Below are 25,542 nucleotides of genomic sequence, written 5' to 3' on the forward strand. Positions count from 1 at the left end.
ATTAATTCCTTTTGAAACTAACATTAACGAAGTAAAAGACAGCTTTGAAACACAAGAATAAAAGCTTGAAGTTTCTGATTTTCTTGGCCATTTCCTTTTTCAAAACAGTCATTTTTGCTTAGGACAAACGTGAAAGACTGTTTGACATTGTTTAAAACGAAACAAAAAAGGATGGATAAATGGCTCACATGATGAAGACGAATTGAAGAAACCTGGAACAGCCATTCAGCCTGTCCAGGTGGCTCCATTAGAAGCAGAGTTAGTCACCATCCGTTCACAGACTGATGTAGAAAAGAGCCGCCGACGGCTCACGTAAACCACTACCAAACGCCTGTCTGTGACTCAACAACCAATGCATTCAGATTTCTTGATAGAAAACTAACAAATAATCTCATTCAGCTGTGACTAGCTGCTTCATTGTGAAAATATAATATGCATCATTTCCAGGACCATTAAGTGCAGGAGAGCTCTGAGCACATCTGGACAAAAGAGGAGAGATTTTCCTGAAGTTGTAAATGAGCTTCCTGCTGAATACTTCTGACTGAGAAGCTCTCCAGCAGCAGAAGAGGCTGCATATAAAACCATACAGCAGATAAAAGCTGAGTCGTGCCGCTTTTGTAACTGCTCATAATTCATTGATCAATTCTTCTCCGCTAATCCGACTCTCAGGATCGATTGCATGTAGCAGCACATGTAACATCCACAGGTGCTCCAAACATGGATAACATGAAGACAAACATTTATGGGAACAGCGTTTTTGCCGGAAGTCAACTTGACTAAGGCACTGTGTGCGTCATTCACGACATGGTGGGCTGGACACAACTGGAACACAACACTGGTCATTCGAGGGTTGCACAACGGAGAAGAAAACAGAGAGAAGTGGAAGGCCGTCCACTGCTGGATGAGTAAAAGCTCTACCATGACAGACGTGAACACGACCCACTCTTCAGAGGAAGAACACACATAAACAGCGTGCACAAAGGAAAATCATCTTGAAACTTCAGACCAAAGAGTTTTTTTATATCAAGTAAGGACATACAGTGGAACCAAGATATTGACTACAAGTGTAGTATTTAAGTATTCCTTACAGAGTAACTGCACAAACACTTCCTGTACTGAGACTTTGTGAACTTCTTTTCATCTTATTAACATTAAACAGAGAATGGCCTCTTTCTGGGTGTGTATTCTTTATATTTTAATCATTTCCACTGTTGTTGTTGTTGTTGTGGGTTACTCTTACCAATGCATATTATAGACTCTATAATATATAATAATATAGAGTTTTCCACTCTGGTGCTTCGGTGGGTCTCTCAGTTTGGAGGCATCTCATATGTAGCTAAAATCAATGAGTCTGTGTTGAATAATGTCCCTGTCAGGCTGCAAAAACTAGTTTGAAACCTCTTGAAATCATTGTTCATTTTCAGTGTTATGCTAGGAAGGACACTCCGTTTCTTACAAATGATAGGTTTTTAAGACTATTTTTAAAAGTGTTAAGTATTTTGCTAATCAAGCTCGTCACAAGGAGCTCTGGGGAAAAAAATGAGTTTCCCAAACCCTCCTTTAAACCCCAAATGGATATATAGATTTATTTGATTTGTTAAATATTTCAAGCTGTCATGAAATTGTTTTAGCACGTTTAACTTAACCATTTATCACAGTTTTTCACAGTCTTTTGCGATATGGGTATTGCACAGCCGGATATCACGATAACTATAAATTTGCGATATATTGTGCAGGCCTACCAGGAAGTTAGATTAGATCACTTAAATTGACCTCTGCTTGCCTGTCATGTCAAACAACTAACATCACTACAATGAATCCTTCTTTAAGGTAAATCCTCTCATTTTACTAGTAAATTGTTCCATCAAGATTTGCATAATTTTAGCCTTCAGCTGTCTTGTTGACAGCGTGCTTCCTGTCAATAAGCCAGGAGCAACAGCTTGCTGAGGTCTGCAAAAGCTCTGAACTGTTGACTTATTTGCATATTTAGATTTGCGCTGGTATTTGTCATGATCGAGTGATTCACTGACCATCATATTTTTCTTCTACTTCAGCACACATATTCATGCAACCTTGGGAGTAAAACTTTTAATTCTGCAGATAAATGAGAGTGAATCTTAAAGTTCTGCTAAATGCATGATAGAATCGCTTTTTCTAAAAGGTGACGACGGGGCTGCGTTCGAGTGTGTGGGCCAACAATCTCAGAGCTGTAAAGCAAAAGCCTCCAAGAGTGAAAAAAAAAGTTCATGAGTGTGATAGATGGATGCCTCTTTGAACACGTCTGGGAAACGGCTAGGCACATACTTGCGAAATGAACGCACACGCACACACATGAGTTAAGTCAACATGAAACACACTAGCACCCTCACACCCTCCTAACATCATCCAAACTTCCTCCAGATCAACTAGAACGAACTTCTGGCTGTTTAGACTCTTTACGTTTCTGGTTCAAACACACACATTAAAAAGCTAAAACAAAATCGACACACACTCCTAACACATGAGTGCACACATGTGTGCGAACTGACTTCAAAGGCACAGAAGCATCAATCAAAGATCAGGAGAACTTTCTTCTGAAGGAAAGTCGTTGCAATTAATTAACAACTTGTTGCTCATATAAAAGGTTTCTAGAAAAACCACAATAGAGAAATGAAGGACAGGGTCTGGTTTCAGCTCGTCTTAGATGTGAAAGGGTCTCTGAGATCAGAGAAGAAAACATTCTTGTTTTAGCACATTAAATGTTGACAAACTGATGAACCTCCAAAGGCTTGAAATATTTGAAAGACCAAAGTGGAGAGTTGTAGATGATTATTAGCTGGGTTTAAACATTTTGGGGTCACAACTAATAATAATAACTACCACAACATTAAGCCTGAGTCACATTTCCCCATATGGGCGTCGACCTCTACAGGTGTTGTGAGTTTTTTTGGGTGTTCGGCCTCGTGGAGGGTTTTAGATGAGAGCGGCTGCACATTAAAGAGAGTCTTGCAGTTCCCCGGGGCTCGTGCAGCCACCTCAATGGATGTCAAGGAAATGGAACCAACTCAGGGACTTTGGCTAGCAGCTGACAGGGGGTCACTTTGAGGGTGTTCCTTCCTCAGAGCGAGATCCACAAGCGAAGCAAGCCCGGAAAGCTTAACTTAAGAGTCATGATTTCATTTAGGGTTGGAGTTTAATTAAAGAAACAGTACAAATTTTAGATCGCTTCTGATTGAGAGTTCTGGTCTTCCATTTCTCACTCGGTAACTTTTTTACCACAAATGTCAGGCGCAAAGTCAGGTCCAGCTGACGGGAGAGAGAAGTCAGCGCTCAGAGCCACTCCTGCCACATATCCGCTCATTTTATCAACGACAAAAAAAAACAAAAAACATCACAATACTTAGAGCTACAGAATAATATTGAGACTAAATGAATCCACGATGTCACTTTGATCCTCAATTTATGGCGTACAATTACATTGAAGCTTTGATGTGTAAGTAATGTAAAGATCTTGTGAATCGCGACTCACGAGACTTGAGTTGTGGCTCACAATGCGAGTCAGGTGACCCACCACGTGTTATACCTACTTCACTGTTTCTTACCCTTATGTGTTGTAGAAGTGTTGGCTACGACATGTGTGCCGCAGCACACCCACAGAAATTAATGTGCATGAACATGTAAATAACTTCTTAATACTCCATTCAGAACAATAGGATATTTTTACGTAGTTTAGTTTAAATGTATTTAAATTGTTACATTTGAGATTTTCTTCTAATTAAAATTACTAATCAATCAAACACTAGATTTCTTAAAATAAAAGTGCATCATCTGTTTCTATGTCTATGATAGGATCTGAATAGATAAAAAAAATGCTGTTTTAGCAGGTTATGTTGATCAAACAGACAAGGCAGATGGACTGGAGGAGGGCTGACATAGAACAAGGTGTCGAGTCTTTTAGTGTGTGTGCATCAGCGTGATCAAGCGTGTGTGCGCGTTGACATATCGCTGTCACTAGTCATCGCCATGGCAGATGAGAACCTCCGCATGCTTTCAACCCAGGAGGCGACAGCGACGACTATGTGTCGTCCGTGTTGCGTGCGAGACTGAACATTTGTGTGAAGAACAGGGAAACAGCCAGGTGGCTAAAAAAAACTGCACCATCTCGTGTGCTCCACGGGGGGCTGAAGCTGTACATTTCTAGACTAGCCGTCACCATGGAGTTTAAGGATGTAGAGCAGATGCACGCGTCGAAATAAACCAGATGCTTTTCCCCCCCAAACACTAGCAGCTGGGTTTAGCATCACTGATCATTACTGATCTTACAATCAAATCCTTAAAAGATAAGATCAAATGCGCAAAACCAACAGTAAAAGTTTTTAACTTAACCATTTTAGGAAGATAATAACTAGAATTAAGATAAAAATGGTCTTTTCTGGGTTAAGCAGTCTGCTGAGTTTCTTTGTTCGTTTTCTACACCTTTAACTTGTTCAACATTTTGGTGTTTTCTAAATAAGAGTAAGTTTGTTTGAAAATGTTGCAAACAAACCGTGTTACATTTTTTTAAAGGATGTTGCATAAAAAACACAGGTGATGCGAGGAAGAGTGTGGCAGCCATGTCTAAGCAGGGCTGTTTTCGGCTGTGATGATGAAAGGCCTCTATTCTGAGGGAGGAGGGTAAACCATCATGGGTGGGCGGCAAGTGTCATGATACTGACAGCTCCTTCCTGCAAGTGCTGATGAAAATGTCATAAATTGATGCTAAACTGCAGCTGGCAGCCCTCAGTTTAGTCCTCGCCAGCCTCTGTGGAGCATCTCCACCTGCTGCTGCTGAAATGTGCATTAGCCCATGGTGTTCACACTGGACAAACAGGGAGAGTCTTCTTCTTTTTCTGCTGTTTTATGTCCACCACCTACAGTTAGAAGAGGCTTGGTGCAAAAGGTCGAAGAGGTGCAAATTTCTTGCTCCAGACTTTTTCTTTCACAGCTCGATTCCGAGCACATACTGCCATTACTAGTTTTTCCTCCACAATCAATGTTCAAACTGATGTCACTTTTGTGAATTAAAAGGGAAGCCATCCATACGTTACTACAAAATCTGAGCTACGAGTGAAAGAGAAAGCCAGAAACACTCATTTATGCGTTTTTACATAAACCTTTCATTGGAAATGGCCACTTCCAATTGCAGAGGGCGGTGTGAATGGTCTTGACCCTCACCTTAGTGCTCGGCTGAGCTTGTCATAGTTCATCTGAGGTTTGCACTTCCTGGCCCCCCACAAGCGAGCCACCTCGTCTGGATCTTTGATGACAAACTCGCCGTAATCTCCCTGCCAGGCAATGACATCGTGGTACTCCTCCTTCCTCAGGAGCTCCAGGATGAAGTGCCACAGCTGGATCTGCCGGGAGCCTGGGCTGGACTCTGGTTTATAAGCCCACTCTGGGAAGGCAAACCCTGCGGTTAGGAAACAAAACGGTCAACAAAACGGTTGTAACAAAATCTAAAACAAAAGATTTACCGCTTCCACTTGAGTTTCACTTTGCCTGTTTTGTGTTAGAAACAAAAGGCTCTGGTGAAAACTTACAGGATTTTATTTTAGTGTAAACAAGGACATTTTTTATGACACAAAACTGTAATGGGTTACCAAAGGAGGTCCAAGAAATTAGATTAAACCAGAATTTAGAACACAATTCTTTCTTTTCTTTTTGATTTTAGCAGCTGATGATCCTTTTGGTTCGAGCTGTTCCCACAGTCAGCAGTCATATCATGCTATCCCCCCTATCAGCATCAAAGCAGGAAAATCAGCTCTGTTTTAACAGATTATCAGGCCTTGAAATATGCACAGACAAAATACAAGATATGCTTTTATACCTACAATCAAAGCACACACTCAGAAACGCACACAGACTATTATGCAAAAGATAAAAGTATAGGCTTTGTGTTGTAAAGCAGTGGGTGGCAGTAAAAGACTCAACACTACTTCAGGAGAAGGCCAGGCTGAAAGGCTGACTAGCAAAGGCACGGTGACACACACATACATCTTATTAGGACCAGATGTGCCTTGGCAAACAGGCTGAGAAAACTGAGGGCGGGAAACATATGGGCACAATATAACATCGCTGAATTTTGTGTGTTCACCAAACTGCGATTAAGAAGCATACTAGCCTAAATAACTAGGGTATAATTGGTTTCCCACACTCTAAACTTCGCCATATCTGCAGAAAAGTGACTATAACGACACAGTTAATGAGAGATTAAAACAGTTTGAGAGTTGGCTTTCAAGATCTAAGTTCAGTTAGACTGCTTTACATGCCACAATATGCCATTCAGACACCAGATTGTATAATTGTATCTGAAAACAGCATCAGATGCAACCAATACAGGTACAGATTTGAGCAGAAAGTTTCTTATTTTTACATGTTTTACATTACATTAGGAAATTGCTTTGGGGAGGCTCCATAAAAGCCAAAGAACACATCAAAACAAGCAAGAGCAGACTATCCTAATGAAAAACAGAAATGAGAAAACAAAAAGTATGAGGGGGGACTTCCCCTGAAGGTTTCAAAAGACACACCTGGTAATTAAATGAGATATAGAACAGCACACATGTTCCCATTTCTATGGTGTGTGTCTGATTGCTTTATAAAAACTGTTGCACATGGTCCACATAGAGTGAACGAGGATGACTAAAACGCTCTTGCTCCATCTATGTAGATAGATATTTTTCAAAAAGGCAGCTTCTCTGACAGTTCGAAACACACTAAAATGAACATGTGCTTCTTCTTATCCTGATACATATTACACTTTATTAGCAGGTGTAAACAAAACCTAAGTGAACCATGGAAAAACCTAACCTGGCAGGGAATTGTGATACCAAAGTTCAATATGAAACGTGCAGATCTGTGTTGTCTCACTGCAACATGGCGTGATCTGTTGTGGTTGCATCAGCAGCGAGTCTTAGCAAGAAATATGCAACCGAGTAAGTTCATCTGGCTATAAAAAATATTTTCTTTTAAACTCAGAAAAATGAGACCACACAGAAATAAGTGTATAGTCTTTTTCTGTGAGGCAGAATTAACTTTTTGCTAGCCTGTTTGGTGGCTAAAAAAGAACTGGCAGCACCAATCATATCAGTTTAGTGTGGTATTTGGTGTATGTTGTTGAGTTTTTATGTACTGCTGAGACCAAAGCAAGTCAGACTTCAGGATCCAGTAAAAAAATATCAACTTCAATCCTCAGAGACAAAGGAAGCAGCAAAAATCTGCTCACTGGGCTGCAAAAACTGCCTGAAAAGATTGCATTCTGTGTCTGCAATTTACAAGCGCAGTGTATATTAGCAAAGGTCAAGAACGACTTAACAGTAAAATCCCATCTATTTGATTTCATGAAAAGTGTAAATTTAGACAGGTATGAGCTCAACAAAGAGTTTAAGGCCATGAAAAAAACAGTATGTTGTATGGACTACATAAAAAGAGATAGTGTATGAATAACTCAAGCCTCATTTCCTCTTCTAGACAGTTTTACAGCTCCAAGCTGAGATTGGAGTCTTTAAAATTTCTGCATGAACGTTGACAGCTTTGTGGGTATCATTCAGTGTCACCAAACTAGTGTGTTGATAGTTGTACCAATTATAAACAGGTATTTCTTTTAGGGTTGTGCCGATGGACGATACCATCGTCCATCGTGATGGGTGACTGACATCCCGATGGAGAGACACCCTCGTGATGCCACGCCCCCGCCACGCTGCGAGTCGACACCATAAGCCGCGGTTACATGTGAAAAATATCTTGACCGGATCAATGGTCGGATTAGAATCTAACCGTGTACATGGTTCCAGACAAATGTTTTCAGAATATAAAAAACGTTCACATGGCTCACACTTTCGGTCGGAATAAATCATTCGCACATGCGCAGTAGGGTTTGAAAAACCAGAAGCGGATATCAGTTCCGCCGAGCGGCTATTTTTTTCTCAAACTTTATTGAATGTAACAATTCAATACAAAACAATGTTGCCGAGCGGCTTTATACATTGATATGTCAGCTCGGTAATATACAAGACGATCTTCTAAACGTGCTTTTAATAATGTTACGATTATTATGAAGCGCCTTTTCGCTTGTTTTAATTTTAATCCGTGTGGTCATTGCTTTTTCTGTTGAAAAACGGAGCCGGAAAGAAGCCAGAATTAGCAGTATGCTGACACGGGCTAACAACTATAGCTTTGGGTGGTGCTGCAATCTGCATCTTGGCTGCATGTAAACATGTGAGAATAACATCAGGTTTTATTTAGTCGAGACACGACTCGAAACACAAATCCATGTGATTGTTTGAACGATTTCTAAGGACTGAGCGGCCTTTCTGCTTTGAAGCTTACACCGCCCCAAAGCGCTGTGTGTGTGGTCACGATGACGATCCTCTGCTCAGACACACACTTTTAGAGCCGGTTCTGAGTTCGGTAGCCCGTTCCCCTAAAGCTGTAAGTCCGCGCTCCGCCGGTCCACTTGACTAGTTAAGTGCGGGAGCGGACCATTTCTTTTCTAGTTTGTTTTTTACTTCCCTCAGTTTATACTGGATAATCGCGGATGAGTCATTAGTTGGGAAATAAAATAAATAAAGTAAAATAACGAATATCAATTATATAAGAACGAAATATTAAAAATAGCCCCCCCCCCCACGACGATACCATCGTCCATCCCGACGGTTGACAGCAAACATCGTCAACGGCCAATTTAAGGGACATCGCCCAACCCTAATTTCTTTGTATCTGATAGTGAACATTTGCTATTGAACCTGACCAGATTTTTTTTCTTGGCTTAAATGGGTGGCATAGTTCTCGATAAATGGGTTCAGAGAAAATGACTTTAAAAAAAGTTTTTAGTCCTTTTCTTCATAGTTAAGTGTTTACTTCAGGTAACAGCCCTAAATGGCTAATTAAATGGCACATTGTGCCCAGATCTGCAATGTCAAGTTCAATGTAAAAGCAAAGAAAACCTAAATGAAGGAATTTTCGAACTTCCTGAACAGTTTTCTAATAAAGTAGAGTCAGAATGTATCTAGTCTATACCACAAGATTTGGAATTCATGAAGACACCAAATAAAACGACTATTAAACCACATTATAACGTCTCATGTTTTTTTATACACAGAAAGATAAGAAATGCCAGCGCGCTGTGACAGTTGCTAATGGTCATCTGAAAGCAGATTACTAATAGAGTACAAGTGCATGAGTCGTAGTTTGGACAATACGGAGGTTGTCATTGGGGAAAGGTTACTCGCTGTGACACAGAATACATACTGCTTGATGCTAGGGTCCTGGAGAACATTAATAAAAGAAGTGCTCAGCTACAAAAACACCTTTCACTTATAGTAAAGTAATCATGCTACTATGAATCGAATTTCCAAAGGTGCACAACACAGGTTAGTATGGAGAGGTAACTGGGTTCATGCGTGGGTGCACAAGCACACAGACAAAACACAGGAATAGCAACCATGTCCAACTCATGCGTATGTTGCAGATGTCTCTGCTGACTCATAGCTTGTTCGTTTGCCGTTCAGCTTTCGCAGATTCCTCATTTCTCCCCCTCAACATCATGGCCATTTATTTGCTTCTTTTCCCTTTATTATTGTCCTTCCCTCACTTGGCCTTTCCAAAGAAACTCAGTCTCCTAGCAACAAAAGCTTTTAGCTCTAAAAATAAAAGGTGGAGTCACGACAAAACAAAATATCCACTTACGGAAACTTGCTTAAAGAGTTTTGAATTTGAGCGCAGATTCAAGGATGTAAACTGCGATGCATTATTTGTTTATGGGTATAAAACTACTGTATTGGTTTTAAAAGGTATAATAATAATTCTTATCACAAAACAAAAACAGATTTGGCCAAAAAAACATTACTTTGCTTGAACTGTTTTAGTAGAATGACAATTCAAAATCCTAGGGAGATGGCCTTTAACTCCTGGTTATATGAATAAGATTTGGTTTACACCAATGGGAAGTAACAAGGGCAGGGATGAACAGAAAAGAAGAAAGTCACTGGTACTCAAAGATTGGGGTTATACACCTCTGATTGAGTCCTTGGTATAATCTGTGCAGCCTCAAAAGAACTTAATTTTCACCCCAATAAATTGGTGTTAGATTGAAGCTAGTGCTCACGCCGATGCTTGGTTAGATCCACCAAGGAGCTTCAAGGGGAAAAAAAGTGTTTTCCACAAACACTGAGACAAATGAGCGATGTCAATACATCCCATGTTTTCGAATACATCTACAGAGACAGAAAAAAATTAAATAATAAACAAGTCAAAGTTTATTGTGCCCTCAAAAGTACTGCTTACATCCTTGCAAACTTGTTCCAACATTCACAACTGGGTAAGTCATAATTTTATTCCTATCAATAAGCATCAGTTACCAAATGCAAAGAATGACAGATAGGATTAAGAATAAATAATGTAATTTAAGATGAATTTATGATGCAATCACAATCCTCAACTGTTCACATAACTATATAGAGTGATGTAAAGTGGTTCTTTGCTTTGGCCTGTGAAAGAGCAAATGCTAGTGAAGATATTTCCTCTAAAGCCAGAAACTGGTGTTTAAGTAGTGAAAAGCCAAAGACTGATGCAAAGTCCGACTCTGAAACTAGCCCTGGAACTAGCTTGGTGTATTTGAATACCTGCTTCTTACAACCCATCAGTTGGACCATGCTGTGCTCAAGGCACCACAAGGGGTTGACTGCTTGTAGTCTTGGCTCCACTCAAACTCAATTTACAGTCAGTACCCAAGCACAGCTACTACATACTCCAGTACAGCAGGGGGCAGAGTTACCTCCCTCTACTGGCTGGAAAATCTTTCATGTCTTCTGCAGTACTATCTCGTTTTGAAGTCTAGGGAGCACAACACACCTATGCAGGACAGGCCAGTAGTCAGAGCCCGAGGCTGGCATTAGACAGTATAGAAGTACTTAAGGACCACATACTTTAGCACAGCCCAATTGGTAAAGTACAACAGAAGTATTTACATAAGTTTGGTGATTAAGACAACCACATTATACTTTGCATGTAAAGACTAAACTAGAAGGAAAAAGTGTTAGAAGAAAAAAATATGAACAATGGGTTAGCTATTTTAGCCAGAATACTGCTGAAATTTCCTTTCTCCTAGGAAATTTTGCTTTATTCCCATCCAATGACGGGATATCCCAGATCCTTTCTTGGTGCAGTCAAACGGGTTTAAGACTCACAGATGCTGTATTTGGGGTAGTTCTATGCCCCACATTTTCATGGCTCTGCAGATGAAAGTTTAGATCTGATGAAGCTATTTTACTATTTCTCTGCAGTCATACACCACCTGCGCAGTCTTTTCCAAGAGAAACAATCTGCAAGCACAATCTGTGGGTGAGCCAGTTTGACATGCAGGTCTGCTTTGTGCCTCTTACATCACAATAGCTGGAATATCCCCTGTAATGGGTGATTGGGGTATTGTAAATAGGGTCCATAGCCACTGAAACCAAACACAGCCTCCTCCACAAAAAACTCCCTCCCTCTAAAAAAAAGAAAAAAAATAGTTTCAGTAACATACCTATCCATCTATCTCCCATTTTTTCCCTCCCTTCCTCCTATTCTTTAGAGGATCTATATTTAGCCAGTGGAAAGGTCAGTCTGTGTCTGTCTGCAGGCTAATGATCCTGGGGCATGTGGAGCCACACACAAAAGGTAACGGAGTGGGCTAAAAGACCCCGGACTGGCAGACTGCTGAAATCTGGTTGGTGTTTATCAGAGATGGGATCAGGACAATACAGAAAAGCAGGAAATAAATGGGTACACAGAAGGAAATGGGGATTCTCAGATGGGCGTAAACAACACTGCTATGTTCAAAAAGCAGTTTGGGGGGAGGGGGGGGGGGGTCTCACAAAACACAACTTGAAATGTAAAGTTGAGTTTCAAATTCGACTTATATTTTCCAAAATAAATCCAAGTGTGTGTAAGACGTGTTCTGAAAATGAACTAGTTTTTGGTGATTACATTTTAATCATATACACAAAACTGTCTGCTTTCTATGTTTGCTCTTCAAACCTAAGTGTCTCTTTGCGACACTTAAAACTGTTTTAATGAGGAGGGATGAACCACAAACTACTGTTTTAACAACAGTCTGCTCCAAACGGAGCTAATCTCATAATTACCCTGAAAGGATGCAGGTCAGATAGAAGGAGCCAGCAGCGTCAAGTCAGGGAAGAGGTAAGAGATGAGGAAGAACTTGGGTGGAAGAGTAGAGATAAAACCCAAAAAATAAAAACTGGAGATCTAAAAGAAAGGACTTTCGTCTGCAGGTGAACAACATGAACCCTTACTTTAGCTCTCACATGATCTCATCATTACATAAAGCTTAGAGAGACTGATAAAGTTCAGCCTAAAAATGTTCAGGACGAGAAGATGAGCTCAATTTTTATTTCATAGAGAACTGTAATTGTATTCCTTTCTAGCATTGTGCATATTTAGAGTAAAAATGTTTGCTTTATCCTGTTTCAGGATAGGAAGCTACTATAGTCTGGAATTCTAAAATGAAGCCAGACAGAAATCTGTCGCGTCCTGGAAAAGTCCAAAATACCTTTAAGTCAGCCAAGACTATGATTACGAAGCTCCTGGATTTGTTTATGTTTGTTTTTCTTTATGTGTGAATCCCACAGCCGGTCATATAGAGACAAAGCTGTAGCTCCTACACGGGATTCCATTTTAGCTGATTGCATTCTGATTTCAACTTAAAATTGTGTCCTCCCACTACCAACATGATGACACGCTCAGCTGCTAAAGGAGCATTGATCAGAAACTCAAATCCAACACCATCACATCATTAATGATCTCACAATTCAGGAGCCTATTTCTTCTATTCTGTGGAGCTTGAGCCAAAGTGTAACGCATATTATTTGCAGGCCTATTTTCCCGGGGGGGAAACGCATGCAAATACACATGCCCTGGAACTCGTTTGCGCTTGCTTTTCTTCAAGAAAATGAAAGCTCCCTCAGTACATTTAACTCTAATGAGCTCCTGGCAGCTTGACTACGAACCAGGAATTTTTTTTTGCCTACATTTAGAAAGGGAACTCAGCGTATGGACTGGAAAAATGGTTCTGCAACAACAGTATGCTGGAATAAACAGTTTATGTCACTGTGCTGTCACTTATTCCAGCTGCAGATGTGAGTTGAACAATCTGTAGTTTTTTTCGGCTTTTTTTTTTTGGGGGGGGGGCAAAATGAGGCCACAGAGGACAGACCATTGTCACCTTTTAGATATAGCATCCAAAAAGTCAGGGTGAAACCTTACAGAGTGAGGTATGAGGCTGTGAATAAAGAAAAAAACAAAACAACAACTCATGCTTAGTGGTGAGAATCTTGAAATTGGACCTGTTCTTCATTAATTGCTTGAAGTAAACCTTTTCCAATTCCAATTGTGCTGCAGAAAACTATGACTGTGGCACACAAAATATGATCAAAAACAAAAACACAAAAAGGTCCATTTCCATCATTTAAAAAAGAGAGAAAGCATCATCTTCCATAGATGTAGATCACATGTGTCAAACTCAAGGCCCGGGGGCCAAATGTGGCCCTCCATGTCATTTTATGTGGCCCGCAAGAGCATAAAAGGCATAAAAGTTTTTAATTTCCTAAAACAAAAATTGTTGTGTATTTATTCATATCCAGGGGGAATCGGACTGGAAATATCGGATTGGGCAACATTAGGACTTTAACGCCGTCAATATAACCTAACGTGACAGAATCAAATTTAAAAGGATTTATGTTAGAGTAACAGGCCAACATATCTATGCAACTGTAATTGTCACTTTAAAAAGTTAGAATAAATAAATAATGAGTTCTTCAACATTAATGAGTAGTTACATTTATTTTTCATTACAGTTAGTTACATGTATAAGTTATATCTGGCCCTTTGAGGACAACCACTATGCTGATGTGGCCCTCGGTGAAAACGAGTTTGACACCCCTGATGTAGATAATAGTCACGTATATCAAAAGGCCCACAAGTGTTAGGTGATCCATTAAAAAGTGTATTGTTTCACAATAAAGAAACCAAAATTGAAATATTCTTCACACATAACTAAGGATTTCAGAGCAGAAGTGGGAGAAAAAATAGTCTAAAATCTGGCTTCTGTGGTTTCCAAATGAGTCCAACAAGCAGCAAAGAAGCCAACAATGCCAAATTGTGTGATCTCAAGTATTGGATTTAGCCACATGAGCACAAGTGTTCATGAGTAAATGCATTTAACCACACATATAAATGTTTCAGGTGTCTCCACAGCTCAAAATATAAGAGAGTAGACAACATATTATTATTTTACTCTATGACAATAATCTTAATCGTACACCTCCCTATTTTTTATTTTCTTTTTTGCTAACAGAATAGACTGCACCCAACAACAACACAAAAATGCAGTTATACATTTTTTTTAAAAGGAAATCTTAACCTTTTTTAGGTGACAAAATCTTAAGTTAAATCACCAAACCAAATCAAACTGACTGTCAAATGAACACATCTAAGCAAAATGACTATCTGGCAAACAATAGGTTAAATATAAGCACCTGAGCGTGAGTCAACAGCAATTTTGTAACAACTGGTTAATTATTTATTACAACCTTCGGAATAATCAATAATTCAGGGCATAACTGGACACTTTCTATGACGATGAAACAAGCAGAAAATATAAAAATAGTTAAATTAAACTTAAGTAATTAGTGGAAGACCATCAATCATTCTTTTGATTTTAGTTTGTTGTGTTGATAAAATGAAAGCACGCAAACACAAGATGATTATGTTTTTGTCATCATATTCAAGAATTCAGGAAACACAAAGAGTTCATTATATCTGTACTTGCATAAAGAATACAATAAATTTGATATTTTTGAAACTAAACTGCAACAAACTTTAATAGCCAAGAAGTTCATTCATTCTGAAAATACCTACAATAGTAAATACAAAAATATGAAACATTTTAAGAGTAAACTTACAATCTTGCTTGTGTGAACTAACAACATTTAAAGCATCAATAAAGCAACCTTTTCACAAATTTTGATTAAGCTGTTAAAAACAATAAGAACAATCCCTTATCTGAAGGTAAAAAAAAATCCCTGTTAAGAAATTACTGAACATCACATTTGACTTGGAACTATCTAAGCATATCATCAATATTCTCCTGCAATTTTAATTTCCTGCCCTATCTTTTTTGAGATAAGGAAATTTCTACATTTAAAAAAAGGGAAAAGTTTATAAGTGGCACAAAAAATGTTCCAAAGTTAAAGAACAAATAGTTCAAAAATTAGTTAATGCTTGATAAAATGGACTAATTTAGATACAATGGCTTCAGCTTTAGATCTCCTAATGGTGTTTCATCTTTAGGAGGCGTAACTAAAAAGTAACACAAACAGCTCCCTAAAACCTACCTTAACTGAATGTCTGGTACGTGTTTTTGAGTTTCTTTACTTTGGGCAGCAATACCGATAACCCCAACCTAGAGAATAAAACTGTAAAGCATTCCAAAGCAGTTCTACTTGACCCCCCCCATGAACATCGACCACCATGCACAGCTCCAGATAAGCCCAGAGGCTCTGCTATAGCAAAACTCTGCCAATAAATGGAGGCAACCTTTTCATGTAGTTTGTTCTCAAATTAGACACAAGTTCTTCTTCAGGTGCCAGAACACTGCGGTTCCAACCGATGGATTCATGAATTGTAATGTGAATTTCTGAAAATGCTAAAGATGGCAAACATGGGGCTTTCTACAGGAAATTTGCTGGTGTTAGTCAGCTTTTCCTCAAAGCCACCACACTCTTAATTCTTCTATTGCATTAAACACAGATCTTTCAATGTGTAGACAGGGTGGCTCGCTTACTGTGTAAAAACATTTAAGACAGAGGCACGGTGGCGTCACCACAAGGAGCCTGCAGCCCAAATGAGCACAAAAAGCTCACAAGTTGCAGTGAAGAAATAAAAAGAGTATGGCAGTGTGTGTGTTAATGCAAGACAGATATCACCCATTTTGGTGGTGCGTGGGGGGCCCAGACTCTTAATAAAATGGGGATGCTGTGAGGCGGAGAGATGAGCAAATACGTTTCAGACGAGCTGATTTTTCAGATCTAATTTTCAGATTTCAGTCCAATAGAAACTAACACGGTCACAGACTCTGGGTTTCCAAGGACCTACAGGGACGCTTGATTGTTTTTATGGATTAGGTACCACATCTAAGAATGTCATGCATCTTAAGAGGAAAAGTTGAAGCAGATACTCTTTTAAATGAGAAGTTTTTTTGCACTTTGAACGATTGGTGGACTAGGTCAGATTGAGTAGGAATTGCAGACAAATGTAGTCTTTGATATCCTGCATGCACACCAAATGCAATTCGTGTAGGAAAGTTGGCTAAATTAAATCATAAATCGATATAATTAAGCAATGAGAATCCCCATGGTGCAATTTGCCACCGGCTGTAAGTTTCAGGCAGCGTACAAGTTCGACAGGTCAGAAATGGTAAATTGAAATATTTGTACTTTGGTCAATTTTCATCTTGTGTCAACCAATCCGGAACTCTGCTTTGGAAATTACGTGTTGACGATGTGATAAGCTGGTGGAGTCCAAAGACCAGATGAAGGAAAGGTTCTTCATGTTGTATTATGGTCATCACTAGCATCACGATGATTTTTCATATTTGTATTGAGCAAATAAAAATGTTCTCTCCTTTTATCTTTCATTTTCTACTTCCAAAGACTAATGGGGACAGCGAGTCTTTAAACTGGGCCGCAGACAGACAGACGTACCGCTGATAGCAGCCATCATCCAGATGCTGTTCCATCCGCTGATGGTGAACCTGGCTGTACTGGTAGCAACTGAATGTTTTCATAAACCCAGAAAAAAAAAAAAAAAGAAAAAAAACGAAGCTGCATATTTCCCAGCAGTACAATAAATGGTGCAAGTGCAACTGTATGCTGCCAAATGGATCCATTTTTCTTTAGAATTTTTCAGCACAAGTACATATAGAAAACGTTAAACACAACAGCTGATCAGATCCCCTAAGGTTCCTGACTTAATTATTCCCGCACACAACTTCCATCCTCAGTTACAAATTAGGATGTTAGAATGGTTTGAAATCTTAAACGGACCTTGCTGCTTTTTGTGTAAAAAAACCCCTACAATTTTGCTTATGGATATAAATAACTTTCAGCACAAACAGACATAAGGTACATTACTGGGGCTGCAACAGGAATCGACAGAATGAGCAACATTTTCAGCTGTGCTGTTTTTCTGACCTTCACAAAATGAACCGCACTGAATTTTTCAGAACCAAACACTTTTTTTTAAGAAGATTGTGTTGCGTTTGTTGTTGAATTATGTCCACAGCCTCAGCTCCCAGGCGTTAAGAAAAAAATTAGGCACTGTTTAGCAGTTGGTATATATTCTAATGTAATAATTAACCAAGTGTTTTATTTTAAGTAACCAGACTATTATTAGCTCAGGGATGAAAGTCTGAACAACCACAAAACCACCTTTTTTTTTACTGTAACCCATTGGCAGGACTCCTCTGAGCTGCTTTTGAGGAGGATTTTTAAAAACCTTCCCACCAACTGCATAATTATAAAACTATTTCTTTTCACATACAGATTATTTTTTTAACTAAAAACATTTTTCATACACAGTAAAGTATTTCAGTGCACATCTTTCAACCATTTTACTGCACATTAGTTCAAATTACTTGGTCATCTGTTTTTTTTTTTTAGCAAATTAGAACACCCCCCCCCCATTGTTTCTTTTATTTTTGTTCAAGAATTTTAAGAGTTAAGGTAGCGACAACGCACCAGCTGAAAAAAAGACAAATCTAAAAAACAAGAACAATCTGTAAAAAACTGTGAGACACTAAGCAACATAACTAGAGCTTCATTCAGTAGAATGTACAGTTGTAAGCACTGATCAGATATCCTCAAAGGGGGAAGTTTACACATAAGTAATTCTTAAGTGTGGTCTCCAAAAAGAGTGCTGCAGCCGGAAACCCTGCATCCTGTCAGGTGTCTCTCATAGGTTAGTCCTGCAGCAGAACTCTTCCTTATCTGTTCACTGGAGTGAGTCAGTTCCACTTCATCTGCTGCTTCTTTTTATCAACCCTCACAGAGCTTCCACAGATTCACTCAGTCATAAATCCTTATAGATACTGAGCTGACAGACTCAAAGATAGTTCGAACGACAAGCACATTCTTTGGATTTAGGCTCTGTTTCAGAATCGTCTGTTTGCAGGACTGACTATGCTGTCGTCTTTATTATTGTTGTTTTTTTAGGAGTCCTGCTGCACTCAAACACTAAAAACATTCAATCGATGACAGAAACGTCCATCACAGGGAGAAAAAACTCCCTTATCAGTGCCTGAAAACAAACATGTTTGTGATAGAGTTAGGCATGGACATGCTTTAAAATGAAACATTCAGAAGCAATCTAGTGTTGATCTGAAAAGTTCAGATTTTTTCTGTGTATACAAGCCACTGTAGGCTGAAGCAGACCATCACTTAGAGCAGGGGTCTGAAACCTTCAACATTTCAAGAGCCATTCGAGTCTGTCTTCCTGACTACAACCCAGTAGGATCCACAACATCTGACTTTACCCTTTACAAAAATAAGACACTGCTTTGTTTTTATGTATTGTTACTAATATAATAAGTATAAATCAAAGATTGCCTTTTTGCAGGAAAAAAATAAATACCTTTAAAGAGAAAATAGCCTCTTTTTTTATAAATATGAACAGGTTTATAACTTAACAGTGGTTCAAATTACTTCCTTTCAAAATAAAAAATTCCCTGTACTGTATAAAATTGGTCCCCAAACCAGAAGCTTAAAAATATGAACCGCAAACTCCAGCCCCGTTTGGACCGGTCCGTGAAAATATCGCTTGACTTTAAACTGGTCTGTGGCCCGAAAAAGGTTGGAGACCACTGCCGTATAGGATTATCTCAATGCAGTACATGTAGAAGTAGATAGTGTAGTGTCAGCAAAAAAAAATGCAATTTGTTTTACTATAGTTGGTGAGTCTCAGCCAAAAATTTGTAAATCAAAACTAAGTTAGCCTTAACGTATTTTCAGACAATGAACCACACTTTAAATTCTTGATTATTTCAACAATAGGAAATGATGAGGTCATCACCACGTTGTTGTTGTTTATATCGTTTTTGTTGTTAAAAGTTCTGCATATGGTGCGTGATTGGAACCATAATAAACACATTAAACACATTCATTTTTGCTGATAACTGCGACACAGTGCCCCCTGCTGGTTCATCACAGCGATGATCAAAAATCCCACACAGTCACAGCTCTACATGAAGCTGTGGAGCCTCAGGTTGCAGACCCTGACTTAGACTAAAATAACTATAAAACATGTTGAAGGGATTTTATTATCCCCAATCTACCCAAACAGACACCTGCAATGTAACATCACTAAATCCCTCTTTCTAATGGAATTCTGGTATCAGAGGATAGATGCTGGTTTACAGTTTTACTAAAATATATACATTTCTTCTGCAAGATCATCTGTCAACATAACCTGTAACCTGTTTTTTTAAACTAATCCATCGGTGTGGAAGTTTATAACTGCAGATTTCCAAAGCGACCATTAGTCTTTCCAATGTGCGAGACTTTTGGTATTTGTTTTGCCAGCACGGCCCACATCCAACAACCTGTTGCCTAGTGTCTAAGCTTTGCACGGGTCACCAAAGCCATCGTACATGCACACTTCCAGGAAAAGAGGCCTCCTGTAACATCAAGAGATGATCACTGCGGCGCTGACCTGTGCTGCTGCTCGACAGCACACCAGAGGAATACTGACGTCATGCCGCTGCAGATTTTCCAGGCTCTGCTTGCCTGGGCTTGGCTCAACAGTAATCAGGAATGTGATCAGGTCAGGCTCTGGGTCAATCTGATCACTCACACTAACCACATAATGATAGGAAAACCTGGGGGAAAGTACATCCTGTAAATAGTTTTAGCGCTTTAATTGTTCTTCTCTCTCCTTTTGGGAGAGACTTTGGGGGAGGTGCACATTTTTCCCCCTAAAGGGGGATTTGTTGTTTTTTTTATTCAACAGGCTGATGCTGCTGAGCAGCAAAGGTTCAAAAGTCATGTGTTTACCACACAGCTGGTTCTTTGAACAGTAGAAAACACAAGATCAAACTAGTTCAGTTTTGCCTGTTTGAGTTAAAAGCCATGGGGACCCACAAATCCACCAGAACCTCCAAAAAAGAAAGAATAAAGCCTGTAATTCTTTCCCTTTTTCATGGTGACATCAAATCATATAGACACTGCATCCCAAAAAACAGACTGCAAAACCACATCAATGTACATCTGTCACCAGCACCTCTTCTTAAACTTTCTTTGACTAAAACAACTTGGCCCGACTTGTGTAATTGTGCTGTCTGTTCTGCTGCCAACAACAGCGTTATTCAATTTCTCTGTGACACAGAAAGAAGAGACAATGCCAATGCAAGCTGACAATGGGAGTATTCATGTTTACGGCATGGGGGTCATCAGCTTTGGTCTTCAAGATCCAGCATGATCAGGTCTGTTACACCCAGCTCCTTCTCAAGCAAACGGTCGTCATCGAGGTCATTGAAACGCCAGTGAAACGCTCACTTTGCTGCAACCACATCAGCTGTCAGGTGAAACCACACTAAAAGATATATGGACACGCACGTGGCTGGAAGTGTGCAGGCATGCAGACACACTGAGGCACAATGCAGCCCCAGTAATAAACGGGAGCCCTGCCCTTAACACCAGCTAATTGCTCATGTATGGCTCCTTTCACTCCATCCAGGCAAAAACGCAACAAAGCCAGCTAACTCGCCAGTCCTGCCTGCCTGCAGCCGTGACGTCTCACATGTGGCGCGTTGTTGTATAAGGAAGAACACAAGCGGAAAATCGGGAGCTTGTGCTGATGATGCCAGACTTCTAACTTCCTCATGGGAACAAAGTGGAGTTTAACCAAACTTTTTACTGTCAATGTAAAGCCACATTTGCATAGAACAGAAATAAAAACAAACCACAAAAAGAAAATCAAGCAAATTTCCATCTGTTAAAACGGTACAGGTGCCATTTCACGTCAGTCCTTTCTCGCCAGCTTTTTTTTAATCCCTAGGAACAAAAAGTTGATCTGAAACGTAATGTGAATGCAGAAAAACAGGAACCACTGAGAGTGGCTTTCACTTAAAAGCGTAACTGTTGTCCGTGTTAAGTCGTGCAAGACTTGCATGAGCTAAGATAGCAGAGAAATATATAAATAAATCAGACAGTTATCCAGACAGTTATCCTGCTACATTCTGTCACAACTAAAAGATTGATCTAGTTTGACAAAACGCTGCTAACTTTTATCCTATTTGTCCTATAACATAAGAAGTTTGGAACCACATAAATATAACACTGTTCAATAATTCACAGTGTAACAGATGACTTTTGCACATTTTTGCACATTGTTACCCATTTGTAAATAGTCTTTAAATTATAACACCTTATTTGTTTACATTAATGCTACATTTTTGTTTTTTATATTATTCTATTTTCTCTTATGTTTACTTGCTACGGTAATGCACAAATCTCCTGCGTGTGGGATCAATAAAGTCCTTCTGATTCTGATATAAAAAACAAACTGATCTTAGGTTGAAATGTAGTCAGTCTTAGACTTACATTTTAAGTTTCACAGAAGGTGTTAACACAGTTCAACTAGAGATGAAAAAGAGAGAGAAAGAGTTATCTAGGTTGTTCTGATTATTAGCTCCAAAACGCTGTTTTCTAGATCATGGAGATCTGACCATGGCCATCTAAACAAACTGTGCACATTGTTACCTTGGATCTACACAGATAAAACGCCCACGGAGTGTAGAGCTACAGAATACACACCCCTGTATAAAAAAAATGGTGTTCAGGTTATCTATAATAGTTTGGACCATAAAAGGTTTCAGAGGTTATATTATAAATTATAAGGTTGTGGTGTGGCATTCCCTTCTTTAAACATCCATTATGGTTGTTGGATCTGTGCCTGTCTCTGATTACTACAAAACACTACAAACCAGACAAACTTTTGAAAGCACACAAAAGAGGAAAACTGTGATCATTTTAATGAAAATGACAGTCAAGGAAATGTTTTTGGAAAGTTTTTAACTGTAAATCCCACAAGTTTTGAGGAACCTTCTCAAGTTGCGTGTCAGGTTTAAGCAAACTAAAAAAAGAAAGCGGAAAGTAGAGGAAATACAGTGGAAAAGAAAACTAGTTTTTGTCCACAAGGAAAACATTTTTAAACATTATAAGATCAACCAGCATGTGATCTAAGACAAAAAAAGGACCTTACATGACATTCTACTCGCCAAATAAAACTTGAGATCACTTTTTATTTCTCAGAGGATTTTATCATGAGAATAGCAATAATTACGTCTAAAAAATGTTTTAATTGCGCATGGATGAAAGCCAAACAATAAAAAAAGTCCTATCTGATCTTTCAAACGATTATCTTTGCAAGATTCCTAATTCAAATCAGTTGAGTTCAAATTCCTGTTTTGCTTAGAATATGGGGAAATGTGATAACTGGTGGCAATAAACAGAAACTTTTAAAAAATATATATTATTTAAAATTTGCAATCAGAGAGCTCAGGACAAGCTCCGGGAAATCCACTTTACAGTTGTCCTTACTCTGTACTGCAACTTGTTCTATAATAACTTATTTTTTACTGTCTATTGTAAACGCTTTCTCCCTTAAAAGTAAAAAAGATAGCGTATTTTAATTGTAAAACTGGGTTGTAGTTTGTAAAACTAACTGTAAGCGACCAAAAGACCAGCCGCAAGCATGGATTCGCTAAAGCGCCATGCATTTGTCACACTTTCCGCGAGCCAGGAGTTTGTTAGCATGCTAAGCGGCTAGCCGTCGTTATTTTTATTTTTAACAACACGAATTAAATTCCACAAGTCAACTTTAAAGGTGCAACAATTGACTCACCCGTTTCTACCGGCGTTTTCATCTCTGTTGGCGTCTTCGAAGAGCCGCTTGGCTCACTTTTCACGTCGACTGGTAACTTTAGATGTTGGTTAGCCTTTAGCCCCGCTAGCAAAGAGGCACCCCACTCCTCCCTCCGATGTTGTTCTGACGAGCGGCTCGTTCGGAGGAACCTGACTCGATCGAGAGCAGCTCGGTCGGAAAGTAAAAAAACAACAAAGAAAACTAGCCGCTAGGTTGTGATTTGAGATTAGTTTTTATGACCAAAGTTTGTTTTAAAAAGTTTCTCCCAAAGAAATGAACTTCGTGACTTGTATACTATAAGTTGCCCGGAGTCCTCTTGGGGGGAAATCCAGTCGAGCGGGTCTGAATAGCGCAGGTCAAAGATTGGTGGAGTCACGCTGGCGTTGGAAGGTGTTGAAGCGACGGAATGCGTGCAGTTGAGGGGAAAAAATAATGTAGTTGCTGCAGCGATGTGCCATGGTTCAAGCGCTCCTTCGCGCCATCGTCCCCGCGGCAGCGACGCATCAGGAGGAATAAAAGTACCGAAGACCAAGTCGCTCCTCTTGTCTGCCCCCTCTTCCTCCGGCTCGGAGTTTTTCTTTTTCCACTCACTCAGTCACTTCTTGTTCTCTCATCCCCCCTTCCTCCGCCGGGGTGTCGTGTTTCTCTCTCCTCCTGCCACACGGGGCCGCCCACGCCGACCCATGGAGGGCGGGAGAGGAGGAAGAGAGTGAAGAACCGAACGCCCACCTCATGACAAAGATCGTCTATAATTCAAGACTTATCTATCGCATTCATGAACATTTTGACTCTTTTGTTTTACTTAAATATTCCTTTTATGTCATATATATTTCATACATAGCTTAAGCGGCATAGGACGTTATAATCTTAGTAGAAAAGCGACCACATAGTTTAAAAAAAACTTTTTGTTTAATAATCATTAATTGTAGTCAATACTGAAACTTAACATATTGTTTATTACTATTAATTAAAAAAATATAGCACAAAACAAAATAAAAGAAACACATCAAAAATATTAAAGTCTCACTCCAATCATCTTTGAAACTACTGTAGAGGGAATCCCAATGGTATTTAAATTATGATAATGCCGTTTTTGGCCAAAAACAACAACAACAACAACAACAACCTGTGTCTAGTGAATGGATGCATCCGAATGGAGCGGAACAAGGAGCTTCTGGCTTGCCGTAGATTTGAACTCACACCAAGCCTTCAAGCTTTTCCCAACAGTATTTGTTTGTCTGATCCTGATTCACAACAATGTGAATACTCAGAAAATACTCAGAAAGGCAATTTTAAGATTAATGTTCTTTATATATGTTCTCCACCATAACAACAATTGCCACAAAAACATGTTAAAATGCCAAAAACACTATTTTTATTGGAGTGGGTCTTCAACCTAAACTGTAAACCGAGTAAAAACGAACAAGTGAGTATTAGGCCAAAAACTCTTTAGGATCAAGTGTGACTATTGTATAAATGTAGAACCGTTTTAAGTTTGGGGGCTTACAGCATTGCATCTTTTTTTGTTTATTGTACATTATGATTTTTGTCAACTTTACACAATTTTTGAATACAAATGGCATATACTCATATAGTGCCTTAATACATTTTAGAAGGCCAAAGCACTTTACAGACACTCGTGGATATACACTGATGGTGGCTCCCCTGCCTAACACTAACGCCAACCTAAATAAAATGAGCCATCTGGGGTTCAGTGTCTTGTAATTTTATTTATTTTAATGCTGCAAATCTCTACATATCTACTTTATCAAGTGTTTAAAATTGCATTTGGCAGTCACATTTTCCAGTATTATTTTACTTTCTGTAGCTACACGTTAAATTATGTTCTATTCTATAAAGGATAATATTGGCGTATATGGCTGTGTTTGTTCTGAAAGATTTCAATTGCACCGAAAAATTGTTCCTGGAATCATAATTGGAAAAATGTGTGGTTTCAGTCGCAGACGTCATCTTCACATTGATAAACGATCTTTGTAAAAGGAGACGCCGCTCGCTCCTGGAGATGCCGCCTCGCTCCCGTTTGGCGCGTCACGGCGTTGCTGTGGAGACCCATCATCGCCGCGGGTGACAATAGGCGCCGTGTTTACCTGTAAACTGCGACAGCGAGGCAGCCAAACCGCCGCCACTCGCCGTTTAAAAACTCGTTGAAGGAAAGGAAAGTCTGGTTCTTCTGCCCTGATGACCGCATCATCAGACATTTACATAGACTGTCATTTAAAAAAAGGGTCGCCTGTAGCTCCTCGGGCTCGGCGGGTTAATGGAGTTTCATGTGCTCACATAACACACACCCACGACTGTAACCATTCTCCTCACTTCCTCCGCTCAAGAGCCCTTTAGCGTTTCCATCAGCTCCTGGAGACACAAGAGGGAGAAGTACTAGAGTGGGAGCGCGTAAATGGAGGGCCCAATCTCGTGTCCCAAACCCATTCATCACTTATCAATCTCTTAAAGTGTGGGAAATTAGTCAGTGGGCGAAGCATCAAAACCGACACACACACCATGGAAACTGATGTCCCAAGAAGACAG

General features: G+C 39.5%; 1 protein-coding gene across 2 annotated transcripts in view; it reads right to left on the bottom strand.

The window, feature by feature from the left end:
• The window catches only part of erf (Ets2 repressor factor), a 30,319-nt gene extending 6,597 nt beyond the window's left edge, over nt 1-23,722 (bottom strand). The window contains exons 1-2 of one of the 2 annotated variants that reach the window (XM_004074274.5): nt 22,975-23,722; nt 5,194-5,428 (exon numbers count right to left, since the gene is read on the bottom strand). In XM_004074274.5, the coding sequence (XP_004074322.1) occupies nt 5,194-5,428; nt 22,975-22,996 (257 nt within the window). In that variant the 5' untranslated portion in view covers nt 22,997-23,722. The remainder of the gene's footprint in view (nt 1-5,193; nt 5,429-22,974) is intronic. The other variant, XM_078954846.1, reaches the window with a different exon arrangement.
• Between the last annotated feature and the right edge of the window lie 1,820 nt (nt 23,723-25,542).

This window comes from Oryzias latipes, chromosome 11 (assembly GCF_053564925.1).
Source record: "Oryzias latipes strain Hd-rR chromosome 11, Olatipes_Hd-rR_3.1".
Taxonomy (NCBI): Eukaryota; Metazoa; Chordata; class Actinopteri; order Beloniformes; family Adrianichthyidae; genus Oryzias; species Oryzias latipes.